The sequence below is a fragment of the Crocuta crocuta genome, unplaced genomic scaffold, assembly GCF_008692635.1.
Source record: "Crocuta crocuta isolate KB4526 unplaced genomic scaffold, BGI_CrCroc_1.0 scaffold288, whole genome shotgun sequence".
Taxonomy (NCBI): domain Eukaryota; kingdom Metazoa; phylum Chordata; class Mammalia; order Carnivora; family Hyaenidae; genus Crocuta; species Crocuta crocuta.
The window spans coordinates 1,365,917-1,383,347 of record NW_027532607.1 but is presented as its reverse complement, the minus strand read 5'-3'; the positions used below and the strand labels follow the sequence as shown (position 1 = coordinate 1,383,347).

At 37.6% G+C, this 17,431-nt stretch overlaps 1 protein-coding gene across 1 annotated transcript in view; it reads right to left on the bottom strand.

Annotated features, from left to right (window-relative positions):
- Positions 1-678: 678 nt before the first annotated feature.
- LOC144244976 (uncharacterized) overlaps positions 679-17,431 on the bottom strand; it is a 135,770-nt gene continuing 119,017 nt past the window's right edge. The window contains exons 44-55 of the mRNA XM_077780356.1: positions 17,217-17,270; positions 16,043-16,147; positions 13,379-13,432; positions 11,945-12,049; positions 10,542-10,595; positions 9,661-9,765; positions 4,644-4,697; positions 3,339-3,443; positions 2,705-2,758; positions 1,893-2,054; positions 1,002-1,087; positions 679-816 (exon numbers count right to left, since the gene is read on the bottom strand). Coding sequence (XP_077636482.1) covers positions 679-816; positions 1,002-1,087; positions 1,893-2,054; positions 2,705-2,758; positions 3,339-3,443; positions 4,644-4,697; positions 9,661-9,765; positions 10,542-10,595; positions 11,945-12,049; positions 13,379-13,432; positions 16,043-16,147; positions 17,217-17,270 — 1,076 coding nt within the window. The remainder of the gene's footprint in view (positions 817-1,001; positions 1,088-1,892; positions 2,055-2,704; positions 2,759-3,338; positions 3,444-4,643; positions 4,698-9,660; positions 9,766-10,541; positions 10,596-11,944; positions 12,050-13,378; positions 13,433-16,042; positions 16,148-17,216; positions 17,271-17,431) is intronic.

The following is a 17,431-nucleotide window of genomic DNA, read 5'->3' as shown; positions in this document are numbered from 1 at the left end:
CAATGTGTTCACCTACCTAAAATGTTATAGGTGGTTACTTCTGCAGGCAACCTTTACTCAGCACATTCTTTAAGCTTCCAATTCCACAGCCACCAAGAATTCTAGTCTTTTCTGAATCTCTCATTTGTGTACTTACTGGTTGAAAACCTCGTTTCTAGGATCACATCACACAGCTCCCCTGAGGGTATCATTCCTACCACAGTCTATGTAGCCTTGCTTCCCTCTCTTATACAAGGCAGTATTATTTAGTACAAAGGGCAAACCTTTGAAGTTATATAAACCTAGATAGGCTTCTATAGGGTTGACATCCCCATTCTGCCACTTAGCAGCCNCCCACATGAACAAAAGTACCTCTGTGGGAGCTGTGGGATCCAGCACCATATGCCAAGGAACCCAGTAGGAATCTGCCACATGGGTATTGGGTAACAGGTAAACAGACCTTGGTACAGGCTGGAGAGCCAGCAGGAACTTGCAAATCATCCACAACCCCCCCGTGGTTAAGAAAATCCAGAAGAGTGCAGACCTGGGCAGACACCCACAGTGAGTGGGGCTTCGTGGAGGTCCACCCTTCCAGAGGAGAGATGCCGGCCCTCCACAGGAGTCTGGACGCAATGGAGAGGGTAAGAGCAATCTTGTCAGTGCGGCCCTACCCTCCAGGCAGCACAGCACAGGGCTACACTAGCTGGTGGCAATCTCTCCCGAGAGGGATGGGAGAGCTGCGAGTGGTCGTCCAGCTACCCCAGCTGTGTGGAACGCTGCTAGAGAAGCCAGTTTCTCCCCTGCAGCACCCCAAGTGTTGAGGTGGGACCTCCATGACTGGAGAAAGGAAGATCAGGAATAGGCAGATAATATTAAAGAGCATTCGACGGGTGTGCTTGCTGCTGACTGCCTTCAGACTCAGTAGAGGAGCCTGTCCATGAGCTGCTGCGAGAACCTCACTGGAGGAACCCCACATCTGGCCTGTGTGGGCACCTCCAACACCCTGAGTGCTAAGCCCATACCTCCTCCCAACTCTGCAGCAAGCTCCTTGTGAGCAAGTGCGGTGGTGAGAGTAAACAGGCAGCGCCCTCAGAGCACACTCCGGGCGCTGTGGACAAGGGAGAAACCATAAACCTGAGNGGAGGGCACTCGTGGGGATGAGCACTGGGTGTTATGTGGAAACCAAATTGACGGTAAACTATTTGTAAAGAAAAAAAAAACCTGAGCTGCAGCTCCACCTTTTGGAAAACAAAAGAGAGGCTTCCAATAGCTGGCCTGCTGTGTTTAAGAACCAAAGACAGACATGGGGCGCCTGGGTGGCTTAGTCGGTTAAGCGTACGACTTTCGCTTAGGTCATGATCTTGCGGTTCGTGGGTTCGAGCCCCGCGTCGGGCTCTGTGCTGACTGCCAGCTCGGAGCCTGGAGCCTGTTTCAGAGTCTGTGACTCCCTCTCTCTCTGACCCTCCCCTGCTCACGCTGTCTCTCTCTCTCTCTCCTGGAAATAAATAAAACATTAAAAAAAATAAAAAAAACAAAAAAACCCCAAACAAACAAAAAGAAAGAACCAAAGACAGACAAACCAAAGAGTTCTTCCAGAAAGGGGAGCAAGAAGCGTGGGGCACATGTATCCAGACAATGTTAGAGGAAGTCTCAGATAGAAACAGGGCCAGTGAAAACTATCTCCCACCTGACGGTAATCTTCAAGACAAGGAAAGATTTGGGAAAGTGATCACTGATTTTAAAATTTCTTCTTTGACTTTACTTTCCTTTGTTTTATTTCTCTACCTGCTTCTTAGGTCTGTCGACTTCTAGTTGGCATCTAGGAATTTAGTTCTGCGGGGTGTCACTGTTTAACAGATTACTGATTTAAACAATAATGAGCTGAGAGGATACATTTTTTCCCATATGAATACATTTGGAGGTTTTATTAGAGGAGCTCACTTTCCCTAAAGGTGGAACCACAAGCTCACCATCATGTGGCAGACGATTCTGCAGGTCCTCAACTTCCTCATCGTCCAGCTCATAACCCAAGTTTTCCAGGATGCCTTGCATTTTAGAGGCGCGATACTTTCCACCTTAGGGAAGAAGGAATAGGGATGAAAATAGGAACCGACTGGCTATATTCACACATCAACTGAATGAAACAAATCCACAGCACAATAATTAAAAAAAGAAAACAAAATGCTGTTTAGGGCTACCTGTGGTACATGTTGAACACATTCCACAATAGAAATTTATTGTGGAAGTTAAGAATAGGATGTATTCCTCCAATCTCATCTCAGGGGTCCTTTATATAGTTTGCAGGAAAGATATATATAGACACACACACACACACATATATATGGCCATATATAGTGGCTATATATATGTATGTATATATATACTACATATATACATACATATATATAGCACCATATATAGTGGCTATATAGTATAGATTCAGAATATATTCAGTGTGTGTATATATATATATTCTACATATAGAATCCGATGAATTATTGTCTAATTAGAGCTCTGGATAGCAAATAGATTTTTTGAAACTTTTTTAGTATCAGAGAATAATAAATTATCACATTGGATGTAGTTGCATCTAAAGTAGATCTACAGGCTAATGGGATAATAAACTCAATAACCTAGTTATTGTATAACGATAAGGTCTTTAAAAGCTAAGGTAAAGTTTGTAGATCTTAGTATTACTTGTCTTCTTGTTGAGATTCTCACTTACCAGGAAAAGCTTGTATATGATCGAGTAATGTATTTTTCTCTACCTTTCCATCAGCTGTAAAATTAGACACATTTAAGGTACAAAAAATTATAAAGGTTATATGGACCAAGAGTAGGAAGAGTGAACTTTCATAAATACATACATTAAAAATATCATCTTAAGTTGCATGCCTACACTCCCCGGGCCTACATACCTCTTAATAAATAAGAAAAAAATAAGACAAAGAGAAATTTTTTAATGTGGACAGTCTGTCCATTCTTCTACACTGAAATAGATACACATTTTCCTCCATCCTGATTTCTCCTTTTCCTTCCTTTACTACCTGCTAATTTAGCCTTCTTTTGGTCTTTGCCCTGCTTAATCTTCATTCACCTCAGAGTAATGATATTCTTTTTTTTTTTTAGAGTAATGATATTCTTAAGGGCAGGAACTATGTTTGAAGATATCATAGCCTCCCAAAACAGTAAACCTAAAAGCCAAAGGCCTAATTTCTTTACAACTAAGTCTTGGTCTTTTTTGTCTTTTAGAATTTTATAGGAAACCAGATGGGTCCATTCTTTAGATGTTCTCACATTAAAGTTTACACTAGCACAGGGATATACTCTACATATACAGTGATATAGAAACCACTTACCAGTAATAGGCAATGTTTTCAACAGCCCCCTGAGCTCTCTATCTGTGAGCTCTATTCCCATGTCTCCCAGTACTTTGTGTATATCCTTGGCTTCAACTTTTCCTCCTTTAAAAGATGGGAATGGTAACAGATGACAATTGCCTACTGACTCCAAATGATGAAGTGTCTAAGCTTAAAAGGGTTATCTATTCAAGAGTCTCTTATGGTTTGTCTCTTCCCTCTCCCCAACTATTTTTTCCCCTTCTCCTCCCCCATGGTCCCCTGTTAAGTTTCTTCTGATCCACATATAAGTGAAAACATACAGTACATTTGTCTTTCTCTGCCTGACTTATTTCGCTCAGCATAATACCCTCGAGTTCCATCCACATTGCTACACATGGACAGATCTCATTCTTTCTCATTGCCATGTAGTATTCCATTGTATAGATAAACCACATCTTCTTGATCCATTCATCAGTTGATGGACATTTAGGCTGTTTCCATGATTTGGCTATTGTTGAAAGTGCTGCTATGAACATTGGGGTACATGTGCCCCTATGCATCAGCACTCCTGTGTCTCTTGGGTAAATTCCTAGCAGAGAGACTCTTGAATACTGAGAAGAAACTAAGGGCTGATGGGGGTGGGGGAGAGGGGAAGGGGGGTGATGGGCATGGAGGAGGGCACTTGTAGGGATGAGCACTGGGTGTTACATGGAAACCAACTTGACAATAAACTAAGAAAAAAAGGGTTATCTATAGTTATCAGAAAGTATTTCTTGAGTTCTAAATAAAATACTTATTCCTAATGCTCTTCATGACCTCAGAGGAGTTAACCCAGATCATAGAAAGGAATATATAGGAGGCAAAGTGATCTAAGTTATATAAAGACAGCTACCCAATTTTAACTGTATTATCATCACTGAAATCTGTTACTCTTTGCTTTGCCTGACTTGGGAGATAGATTATCTACCCTGACCACATTATTTGTATCCCTGTCAAAGTTTCACCTTAACATTTACTGGGTTACAGTAGATGGTAATTAAATATTTTAAGTAAATGAACAGGTGTGTTGCCCATTGGAATGAATCACAAAATAAAAATGAAATTTCAGAGAATATAGGACTTGTTATAAAGAGAACAGTGCAACATTTTTGCCAAAACATAAATAATCCAATGTAATCTTCATGTCATTAGAATAAAATTTTAATCATTAAAAAAGGAGAAGTTAACAGTCAATGACAGAATAAGAAAACACAACCTTAAATATGTATGTGAATGTGAAGTATTTTCTTTGTTTTATTTCTTTTCACAAAACATCTTGCTCACCTGTGAATTTCTTTATTTCTTTTAGCAGTTTATGCAGATCAGCCATCCCAGAAGCTAAAAAGATATAAGCCATGGTTCAGACAGACACAATTGTGCACTGATAGAGAATGATTGTTAAATAGAGCAAAAGAATATTTCTTTACGATTTGTTGTTGAATACACATATGCAAATTAGCAAGAAATGGAAAACTATGCTCTAAAAATATTAACTATTAAAACATTTTTCATTATTTATTCTTTGAGGAGAGACAGAGACAGAGCATGAGCTGGGGAGGGGCAGAGAGAGAGAGACACAGAATCCGAAGTGGGCTCCACGCTCTGAGCTGTCGGCACAGAGCCCCACGTGGGGCTTGAACTCACGAGCTGTGAGATCATGACCTGAGCCAAAGTCGGACGCTTAACCAGCTGAGCCACTCCGGTGCCCCTTCAAAAATGTTAATTATTTATTTCACTATTTATTTGCTGCTTTCTTTTAATATCTCAACCTCCACACACCATGTAACATCTCCCTCCTCAGGCTTGTTCTCTTCAGTTTATGCCATCTACTATCCCAGATGCTGGGAACAAGAGCAAAAAGTTCCAGTTCAGAAATTTAAATCTAGCTATTTCTTCATTTAACATTTCCAGTATTGACACTGCCAAGTTAGTTTAGTTTATTGCATTTTTTTCTAATAAGTATGTTCATTATGTACTCAAAGATTGTGAGTGTCTTTAAATTGAAAAAAAAAAAAGGTTTCTATTTATTTTGTATTCCATCCAGACATCCTAACCCAGTAAGCACCATAAGGCTTTGCACAAAGTAATATTAAAGACTTTAAAATTAAACAGTGGATGGGCACTTGGGTGGCTCAGTCAGTTAAGCATCCAACTTTGGCTCAGGTCATGATCTCACAGTTTGTGAGTTTGAGCCCTGCGATGGGCTCTGTGCTGACAGCTCAGACCCTGGAGTCTCCTTCCGATTCTGTGTCTCTCCCTCTCTCTGCCCCTCCCATGCTCATAGTCTGTCTCTCTCTGTCTCTCAATAATAAATAAAGACATTAAAAAATTAAAAAAAATTAAACAGTGGAGTGAAACATGTTAGAATGACAGAATTAGCTCTGAAATCAGTATATTTTTCCAGGATTGCAGATGCAGTATATTTTAGGGTACGAAAAAGAAAACTTAGAAATTATGCATATATTAGCATTTTCTTACCAAAACATATGCCATTTATTACTATGGAATCCCATTCTTCCTTTAGGGTAGTTTCCAGTATACCATCTCCATATGTTTAGTTGGTAGATTTGCACCCTGGGGGCTCTTGCTACATATATAGCACAATGTCATTTTACATCAAACTCCCAGTTAACTATCAGTTAATGCCCATTGATGACCATAACTGGAAAGTCCTTGTGGAGGGCCTTGCAGAGAGGCTAAGAAACATATTACTTAACTAATTCAATTCCTCATTCATTCAACAAATAATTTATAAAGTTTCAAGTATCTGCATATATGGGAAGGCACTAGGTGTTACAACAGCAACATGATTCCTTTCCTCACGGAGCCTTTATTTATTACTTGTTTCACTGAGCCTAGGTAAGAAGAAAGCTTTGGTCTTCTTCAGCTTCTCTATCAGGACACGCTTTCAGAAATCTCTCTTTTATTTTTTATTCTAAAATAGCAAGGAAAAAAAATAAAATAGCAAGGAAAAGTTTTGCTGATTTCACAGGATCAACAGCAAAGGTGTAATAGCTCATCATGCACATGATGACAATGGGAACCACTGAGGGAAGCAGAGTATTATTTATTTGATCTGGGTTTGTAAATGCTTATCTTTGTTCCAGATGTACGTAATATCCTCCAGCCTGAGGACTAAACCCAATGGCTCTCACTTCTCGATTTTTAATTGGCGATCCCTCTGTGGATTTCAGTTATTTAATTTTTTTTTTCTCAGAAAAAAATAGTTTGATCAATTTGTCGGCTAGGGTAATGTTTCAAAACCTTTACTCTCCACAAGTATTTATTTCCTCTTCTTCCTGAAAACCTCACTAAAATGATAGGAAAGGAATAATAAAAGAATATACTCACAAGGACAACAATATAGGAGATACCAGTGAACAAGAAACTTCACAAATATTTGGAAATTAGAAAGCAAGTAAGGTAGTGGTAACTAATTTAGCAGAGCTGAGGAAAGTATATTCCCCTTATGAGGGGAATAGTAATGAAAAGTCATTGAGATGTCTCTGACAGATAGTAAACTCAAATGAATAGGAAGTAAAGCAAATCCTTTCTGGAGGAATGCATTTCATTTCAGGTCTCGAAGAATTCTCACAGTGATTTTTCAAAACATTGAACAGCGTATAGTAAATAACCAAACACAGAGGGAAACAAGGACACCATAAGTGAGAATCAGAAGAAACAAAAGAGGCAAAAAGAACCTCCACGAACAATTCATTAATTGTAATTACGAGGCCAAGATTATAAGAGAACCATTTTAATTGGAAAATATCTGCAGGGAACAACAAACTAAAAACCTGAGCTACTGGATTCAGAAGAGAACTAAGTAGAATTTCTGGAAATTAAAAATGAAAAACAGGGGCGCCTGGGTGGCTCAGTCGGTTAAGCGTCCAACTTCAGCTCAGGTCATGATCTCACAGTTTGTGGGTTCGAGCCCCATGTCGGGCTCTGTGTTGACACCTTGGAGCCTGGAGCCTGCTCTGAATTCTGTGTCTCCCTCTCTCTCTGCCCCTCCCCTGCTCTATCTCTCTCTCTCTCTCCCTCTGTCTCTCTGTCTCAAAAATAAACATTAAAAAAAATTAAAAACAAATAAAAACAAAACCCCCCAAAAGGATACAAGACAAAATACAAAAAAGAATACAAACACCACAAACTATTATTTGTATTTTTATTGAAATACAAAAACTAAAACAAGAGGCCAATAGTATATGTAACAGCAGGTTAGATAGCTGAAGAGTTAGCATAGTGGAGGTCAAGTCAGGCAAAATTATCAAGAATGAAGCACAGGAAGAAAAGTATAGAAAATACTGAAGAGGGACTAAGTGTCATGGAGGAGAGAGGAAGATGGTTCAGTATACATTTAATTGGAGTTCCAGGGGGAAAATAAAGACTATGGGATACAGACAATATTGGAACAGATGATGACTGAGAATTTTCTAGATCTGATGAAAGATTCTAATTTTCAGACTCAGAAGTCCCAAAGAATCCCAAGGAAAATAAGTGAAAAGAAATCCATCCTTATCTTCCACATTATAGTGAAACTTTGGAAACAAAGAAACATTTTAAAAGAAAAAAAAAGAGTACCCTCCAAAGACCAATAGATTCATAGCTGACTTTCATCACCAACATTATAAAGCAGAAGATAATGGAATGGTATTTTCAGTGTGAGGAAAAAAAAAAAAATAACTGTCCATCAAGAATTCTAAACCCAGAGAAAATATCTTTGAAAAGTAAGGGTAAAGATACTTTCAGGCCCCGAACACTTCCCAAATCATTATGTGTCATTAGTAGACCCTAAATAAAGGAAATTACTAGCAGCAGAAGAAAAATTACCCCAAATAAAAGATCTGAAGTAAGAATGAATAGCAAAGAAAGGGCAAACGTGGTTAAATCTGATGAATATTGACTTTATAAAACATTGCTACTAATAATGCTTTGCTGAGTTGAAAAAATACACAAGATAGTATTAAAAGACATGGAACAACATTAATATAGGGAAGGGGAAAATAGGTCCTTGTACTATCCAAGAGGAAATGAGTTTGGAGGGGCACTGATCTGTAAGTTTATAGGATTTTCTTTAGCAAGGCTCAGAAATAGGAATGAAGATTTGAATGACTAAGGTGATCAAATGCTGGAGTTATGTACAGCAGATATGACAGAGAGAGTAGCTAGACAGTCAAAGAAATAAAGTTAAAAGGAGTTATGTATTGAAAGCAAATGTAGAAATGCAGGGACTAGTATTTTTGATGAATATGAGGACTACATTTCTTCGTAATTAGAGTAAGAGAATTAGAAGGCTAGTTTTGTTTATGTGTATGTATGTTATGTATATAATCTCTATACCCAATGTGAGACTTGAACTCACACCCTGAGATCAAGAGTCGCATGCTCTTCTGACTGAGCCAGCTGGGTACTCCTAGAAGGCTATTTGAAAGAAAGTAAAATATTGCTGTTTAAAGTTCCTAATGTAGACCAGGAAGGAATAAAAATGAAAACTAGTGCCAAAACACAGGAGGAGGGGATCAGGAATGTATAGGTATAGAGGAATGGTTGATTCACAACCTTGGAAACTACCTGGATGAAATCTAAAACCGTACCACCCCCCTTCCCCCAACAGAAGGCAGAAAGAGGCGGGCCATTCTAGATTGGTAGGTGGCAGTTTTAATAAGCAAGAGAACTTACATACAAGGATTCTCCTGGGTAGCCCGCAAGATGAGTAGATCTCTGCATCTACCCTCTGGAATCTTAAAGTTCATATAGAGACCTTAACTGGGTTCAGTCAAGTATACTGTCCAGAAGGTTTCAAACACATTGTTCTTTCAAGACAACATCCTTGAATATGGCCCTCGCTGTGGGAATGGTTGGCAGAGCATATATTCCAGGGACAAGGGAGGGAGTGAGGAGCCTCTGGTTGCCTGGGTCCAGCTCAGTGGTCAACCAGTAGTCACACCCTTTTAGTCATTTCTCCAACAGGATTGTATCGCTGGGTGATATGACATTTAAAAGATACTTAAATCACGTAGTTAATGTGAAATTAGCAACCTCTTCCCTGCAGGGAACAAGCCTTCCTTCACCTTCTTTTAAGTAATACTTATCACCTATAACTCATTCTAACACATGTACCATGCACCTTGAGATTAATGCAAATACACTGAATCAAAATATTCTTTCATGTTTAAAGAGTTAAAAAGAGTTAAAAAGTCATATTAACACCCAAACGGATCTAGTTCTAGGAATTCTCATACATAAGCTTTTAAGTCTAAATTTCCCTTAAGAGGTCTCTAGTATCTATGATGCTCACCATCAGTTGGTAGGTTTTGTGATAAGTCTTTAAGTTTCTTATCTGGGAACTTGATTTTCATGTTTTCCAAAACGTTTCCTAGGTTACTGACATCAACCTTCCCGCCTAAAGAAAGAATTGGGAATACAAGAGAAATTTAATGCCTTCTCCAAAGGAAAAAATTTCAATTAATTCTCATGCACCATGCAAAAATATCAGGGAATGAACACATTCAAGTGCACAAAGGTGGACAAAGTGAAATTAGAATTATAACCTCTTCCTTGGTCTGGAGGACAATCCTACAAAGTACAAATTCATTCTCCAGTGAGTTATAATGGTAGAGACAACCAAGTGAAAACTTTTTTTCTGGTAGGCAGTGCATAAATGCTGAGTTTCATTCTTCTAGTCACTGAAATGCCCAGAACAACTGCCAATTCTTTTTTTAAAATTTTATTTCTTTTGAGAGAGAGAGAGAAAGAGAGAGGGAGACTGCAAGCGGGACAGGAGTGGAGAGAGAGAGAAGAGAGAGAGAATCCCAAGCAGACTCCATGCTGTCAGTGCAGAGCCCTACATGATCTCAGGAACCTCAAGATCATGACCTGAACTGAAACCAAGAGTCACATGCTTAACAGACTGAGCCACCCAGATGCCCCTACCAAAACCTCATGTTTTCTATGTACACCCAGATTTAAATATGCTCTTAAATTAAATTTGACAAAAACCAAACTCACTAATGAGCAAGATGAAATAATTTGAACAAGGCAGCTATATTCACAGCAGCAAAATAAATACAGAATCTGTTCATATGAGAGGTGGTAACAGCCACAAGAGAATAGCTAAATAAGAAAACAAATGTGAGGCGGGAGAATCTTATTTATCTTTCTTGTCATCATATTACTCACCGTTGAAAGATCTCAAGCAATCCAGCAATCTGTTTTCATATATGTTTCCATCATCTGCAAGAAAAGGCACAATTGACATCACAGATGAAGTGATATAGAGATTTAAAGAGATAGTACAAACATGCCACTTCACAAAGATACTTTTAAGTGATCTGCCTTAGAGATAACTCTGATTTTTACCCTCCAATGAATCTGAAACCACGGAAGGGAGAAAACTCTCAGAGCACTGTGTGTGGCCAAGTGCAAAGCCAGTAATCGGTGGCAGGTGCCATAATGGAATATGAACATATTTTTCTTTCACTTTCTTGGACTTTTCCTTCTTCTACTCTCTTATTCCTGCCACCCTCACTTTTTTCTTACATCTCTCAGCTTAACTTTTAGTTTTGGGGGTGAAAGCAAAATAGCTGAAAATTTTCTATCCAAAGGTAGGATTCAAGAAAATAGAGTTGCTGACTCCCAAAGAAAGGACTTTCTAAAGGGTAAACAAGGTTATGGTAAAATTTCTTAGACATTCTTTTTATTGTTTTAAAATTAGGAATATGTAATAAGTAGAGTAGTTCACAAATAATGTAGTATTGGTTCATCACTTATATATAACACCCAGTGCTCATCCCAGCAAGTGTCTTCCTTAATGCCCATCATCCATTTAGTCCATCTCCCCACATGCCTCTTCTCCAGCAACCCTGAATTTGTTCTCTGTATTTAAGTCTTTTATGGTTTGGGCAGAAGACTTGAATAGACACTTTTCCAAAGACGCTCAACATCACTCACCATCAAATCAAAACCACAATGAGATACCACCTCACACCTGTCAGAATGGCTAAAATTAACAACTCAGGAAACAACAGATGTTGGTGAGGATATGGAGAAAGGGGAACGCTTTTGCACTGTTGGTGGGGATGTAAACTGGTATAGCCACTCCGGAAAACAGTATGGCGGCTTCTCAAAAAATTAAACGTAGAACTACCCTGTGACTTAGCAATTGCACTTCTAGGTATTTATCCAAAGGATACAAAAATGCTATTTAAAAGAGGCACATGCACCCCAATGTTTATAGCAGTGCTATCAACAATAGCCAAATTATGAAAAGAGCCCAAATGTCCATTGATTGATGAATGGATAAAGAACATGTACTGTATATACACAATAGAATATTACTCAGTGGCAAGAATGAAATCTTGTCATTTACAACAATGTGGATGGAACTAGCATGTATTATGCGGAAATAAGTCAGTCAGAGAAAGACAAATATCATATGATTTCACTCATATAAGGAATTTAAGAAACAAAACAGATGAACATAGGGGAAGGTAAGGAAAAAATAAGTATAGTTTTTTTAAAAAGTTGTCTTAAACACCCAGACCACCTCCCTTGAAAGCTCTAATAGTATCTAAAATGCTTACCATCAACTTGAAGATTTTTCACCAGTTCCAGGTATTCTTTAGGTGTGAATTCTATCCCAATATCTTTTAGAATATTTTTCAGATCTTTGACATTAACTTTTTCTCCTTCAAAAAACAGAAATGGCAAGTATAATTGACAATATTAAGAATTATCTAAGTATTCAAAAAGATCAAACAAAACTGCCCATGTTTATACATCACCCACTCCAACTACTAGATAAAAGACAAAGGCACAGCAAGTCCTGCTCAGTGGGGTAAAGGGCAGGCAGAAACTTAGAATGTATTCCCTTGACCCTAGGGAAAGATGCACTTTCATAACATTGGGGATAAGAAAGTACAATTGTCAGTAAAGTGGGGTTTTAGGTAATTGTCTTGTAAATTAGAATATAAAGGTTAACTTAACATTGCTGTTTTCCTCCAAAATTATTAGGTTATTTGGACAATAAGCTCCAGTTTTTACTTCAACTATTGTTGTGGTGATCTAGATCAAGGATTGGTGAACTTTATCTGTAAAAGGAGAGACTGTAAATATTTTAGGCTCTGCAAGGTATAGAGCCTCTGTTGTAGCTACTCTACAGATTCTTCTGTTGTAGCACAAAAGCAGCCACTAATAATACATACATGAAGAATATGACTGTGTTCTAATAAAATTTTATTTATAAAAAGAGGCAGAAGACTAGATTTGGTCCATGGGCTATAGTTTGTTTGTTCTTGACATAGATTTTCAGTTTTTTCCAGTGGTGAAGATCAGAAGAATTATTACAGGCAAGTATTTTAGAGGATATAGGACTTGCTACTGAGAAATGAGAAAAAATTTTTTTAATCCCGACAATCCAAAGACTGACTTTGGAGAATCAGACATAAGCACTTGGAACAACACCTTTGTAACCACCATCTAGGTGAGAAATAGAACATGACAACACTCTGGGGATCTCTCACACTCTTTCCCAATCCCTATCCACGATCTTTCTCCAGAGGTAATCACTATCCTGACTTTTTGGACAATGATTTCTTGCTTTTCTTTATACATTTCTCACAATGATCTTAAAAAAACAAGTTCAAGAACCTGCACATAACTAGGGTTAGTGAACACTGCACACTATTTATGATAACGTTTTTATAGAAGCAGAGGAAGCAAAATGAAAGACTATGTTGTTATTATATAGGTAATAAGACTATGACTTTTAAAAAGAAAAATGGACAATATAAAATTCAGAATAGTGCTATCTCAAAAAGTAAGGAGGCATGGTAAATGAATAAGGAAACAACCATTTATTGATGCAATGCTACTGGAAATACTCTAGTTATTTCGTTGAGGTGGAGTCATGGAAATTAGTACTATGTTTATGGATTTATGTGTTCAGCGAAAAGACAAGATGGGAAAATGTCATTAAATAATTAGAATTTTAATCTTTATGATAACTTTTAACTTGCCTGTAACTGCTTTCACATCATTCATTACTTTTTTCAGAGAAACATTTCCATCAGCTGTAATACAAAACAAAAAATTTAGACAATGACATAAGACTTAGAAAAATTGGGACTAGGGCTCAGTGAAAGTCCATATATTTGACTAAATAATTTATATTTTACCTTAAATTTAGATTTCCTGGTTTGAGTGCTTGATTCTTTATTGGTAAGAAGGACAATGGCATTTGGCTCATGTTCCTTGAACACAGGGTCTGACTACACAAATGTACTATCTCCAGTTCTTAGGACTTCAGATACTTTAAGCATGGAAGAATGTATCATTCATAAAGGCCAGTTGGCTTTGTTTTGTTTATTTTTTGTGAACTTTACATCTAGCACAGATACCGAGGAAGGGGCTTTACATCTTCCATCTATTTGCAGTTAACTTTTCTTGAGTGTTTTCAACTCCTGTATCTATCTCAAAATGGTGGTGACATGTGGTTACTAGATATAATATTAATGGTGGAAATATTAATGATGTTCTACTACTTCCAATATGTGTATTTTTCTCTCAATTATTTCAGGTTCTCTTAGTTAGGCATTCATTCATTTTCCCCACTGTTTCCATGTTTGTTTCTCTTTACCATTCTCCGGCATCACAATGGCTGTGAATATTCTTTCTGCATTTTTAATCATTGTTGAATAGGAGGACAATTTCAGATGAATAAAAATGAAAAAAGACAGGATTTCGTCTTAGTTTAAGACCAAGTTCTTTGGACGCCTGGATGGCTTAGTTGGTTAAGTGTCCGACTCTTGATTTCAGCTCAAGTTATGATCTCATGGTTCATAGGATTGAGTCTGCATCAGTCTCTGCACTAACAGCAGGGAGCCTGCTTGAGATTTTCTTTCTCTCTCTCTCTTTGCCCCTCACTCACTTGCAGGCACACGTTTTCTGTCTCTCAAAGTAAATAAATAAACTTAAAAAAAGACCAAGTTTTTTCTATGATTCTTAAAAATAGCTTAAACTCCTCAAATCAATCTAGTTTTAGAAATTCTTCTATTTTTATTTTTATTTATTTATTTTTAATGTTCTTTTATTTTTTCTTTTGTGTGTACGTGTGTATAGTTTCTTTTTTTTTCTTAGTTTATTGTCAAGTTGGTTTCCATGTAACACCCAGTGCTCATCCCAAAAGAGTCCTCCTCCATGCCCACCACTCCCATTCCTCTCTCCCCCATCCCTATGAGCCCTCATTTTGTTCTCAGCATTCAAGAGTCTCTTATGGTTTGCCTCCCTTCCCAACTATTTTACCCCTTCTCCTCCCCCATAGTCCTCCGTTAAGTTCCTCCTAATCCACCGATACATGCAAACATATGGTATCTGTCCTTCTCTGCCTGACTTATTTCGCTCAGCAGGACATCCTCAAGTTCCATCCATGTTGCTACAAATGGCCAGGTTTCATTCTTTCTCATTGCCATGTAGTATTCCATGGTATAGATAAACCACATCTTCTTGATCCATTCGTCATTTGATGGACACTTAGACTCTTTCCATGTTTTGGCTATTGTTGAGAGGGCTGTTATGAACATTGGGGTACATGTGCCCCTATGCATCAGCACTTTTGTATCACTTGGGTAAATTCCTACCAGTGCTATTGTTGGGTCATAGGGGAGTTCTATTGTCAATTTTTTTTAGTAACCTCAACACTGTTTTCCAGAGGTGCTGCACCAGTTTACATTCCTACCAACAGTGTAGGAGGGTGTCTATTTCTCCACATCCTCGCCAGCATCGATAGTCTCCTGATTTGTTCAGCATCCCTTATTAATAAAGACCATCGAGAAAGTCAGGATAGAAGGAACTTACTTTAACATCATAAAAGCCACCTATGAGAAGCCCTCAGCTAACATCATCCTCAATGGGGAAAAACTGAGACCTTTCCCTCTGAAATCAGGAGCACAACAGGGATGTCCACTCTCACCACTGTTGTTTAACATAGTGCTGGAAGTCCTAACATCAGCCATTAGACAACAAAAGGAAATAAAAGGCATCAGAATTGGCAAAGAAGAAGTCAAACTTTCACTTCTCGCAGATGACGTGATACTCTATATAGAAAACCTGACAGACTCCACCAGAAGCCTGCTAGACCTGATCCATGAATTTAGCAAAGTTGTACAAAATCAATGTACAGAAATCAGTAGCATTTTTATGCACCAACAATGAAGCAACAGAAAGATAAATAAAAANCCCAAAGGCAAGGGAATCAAGAGCAGACATGAACTATTGGGACCTTATCAAGATAAAAAGCTTCTGCACGGCAAAGGAAACAATCAATAAAACTAATAGGCAACTGACGGAATGGGAAAAGATAGCTGCAAATGACATATCAGATAAAGGGCTAGTATCCAAAATCTATAAGGAACTCACCAAACTCCACACCCGAAAAACAAACAATCCAGTGAAGAAATGGGCAGAAGACATGAACAGACACTTCTCCAAAGAGGACATCCAGATGGCCAACAGACACATGAAATGATGCTCAGTATCCCTCCTCATCAGGGAAATACAAATTAAAACCACACTAAGAAACCACCTCATGCCGGTCAGAGTGGCTAAAACAGTTTTAGAAATTCTTAAACATGATCCCAAGATTCTAAGTCTCTCTTAAAAGGTGATATAATTACACTGCTCACCGTCAATAGGTTGATTTTGTATAACATTTTTAAATTCCTTATTTTTGAGCTTGATCCCCATGTTCCTGAGAACTGTGTTCAGGTTATTGGCATCAATCTTTCCTCCTTAGAAAGGGATGGAGATGTAAGAAAAAAAAAAACAATAAAGATACAATAAGAAAAATACTTCTTGTGCTGATGAGTTAGAAAGCAAGCAAGCAAGCAAGCAAGACCCAGAATTTAGATATCTAATGACAGGGTATTGATAAGCAAACAATTATATTCATTTCATGGAAAAGTACATAGCCATAGCTGTTATAAACGGTGATTGCCATAGGAAAATAATGTTATTTTATAGGGTGAAGTTATATCATATAATCATTTAACATATATGAATTAAAATCATATGCTCAGTAAAAATATATATAAAATGAACAATGTAAATAATGCATGTGATTCTGACATTCTGCAGTCAACAAGCACATAGAGTAATCCCAGATGGACAACATCAATTTATTATTCAAGAAGATGGATTCATTTCCCCTCTATCTATCATATTGTGAGCATCTTAAGCCAATGTGATTCTAGTATTAGATACAATTTTTTGTATATTCTGGCTCTTAGGCAAGCCAACCAGTTTACCTAATTGGTTAACTATAGTGATAACAGTGTATTTCATCACAGGAAGAGTATGTTTGACTTACCAAGACTAGTACATTGGTGTCTTTTATGGAGTCTTCCAATGGAATGTTAGAGCACTTTTGACTCTATGAGATTATAGCTATTTTAATTACATAGGGTTTCAAAATATTTAGAGTGGTCATGATTGGATAGTTGGATTATGAGTGATCATTTTTTCTTTAATTTATATTTAGTGAGCACATGACACATTTAATATTGAAAAAAATAGAAGAAAACAATTCACAGCTAAGCATTTATGAGCATTAGCCTTCAACACTGTGAAGGCTAAAAGTCTAATTAGACCTATTCAAAAGTGCATAGAAAGACAATTGTGGAGATACTTAGGACTGATTCCTTTGAGTCTGATCCTGGGATCAAGCTTATACAGCACCAAAAAAAGAAGATTAATATACAGAAGGAATGGCAGAGGAATCATGATCTAATAACTAGGAAAAAATACAAATATTTTAAAAATCTCAATTTTATATACTTTGTCATTACATTTCCTACCTACCTTTGAAAGACTTCAAAGCTGACAGCAATCTATTCTGAAAAACTCTCTTATCATCTGTAAGAAAAGGCACAGTTCAGGAGAGAGAATGAGTCACAAATAGACACAGGGGTCAGACTTTCCTTTGTGTGACTAACTTTAGAAATCTATCCACTTTCACCTTCAAATCACGATGAAGTTAAGCAATAAAAAAGTTCTCAGTATGGTATAGAGTCATA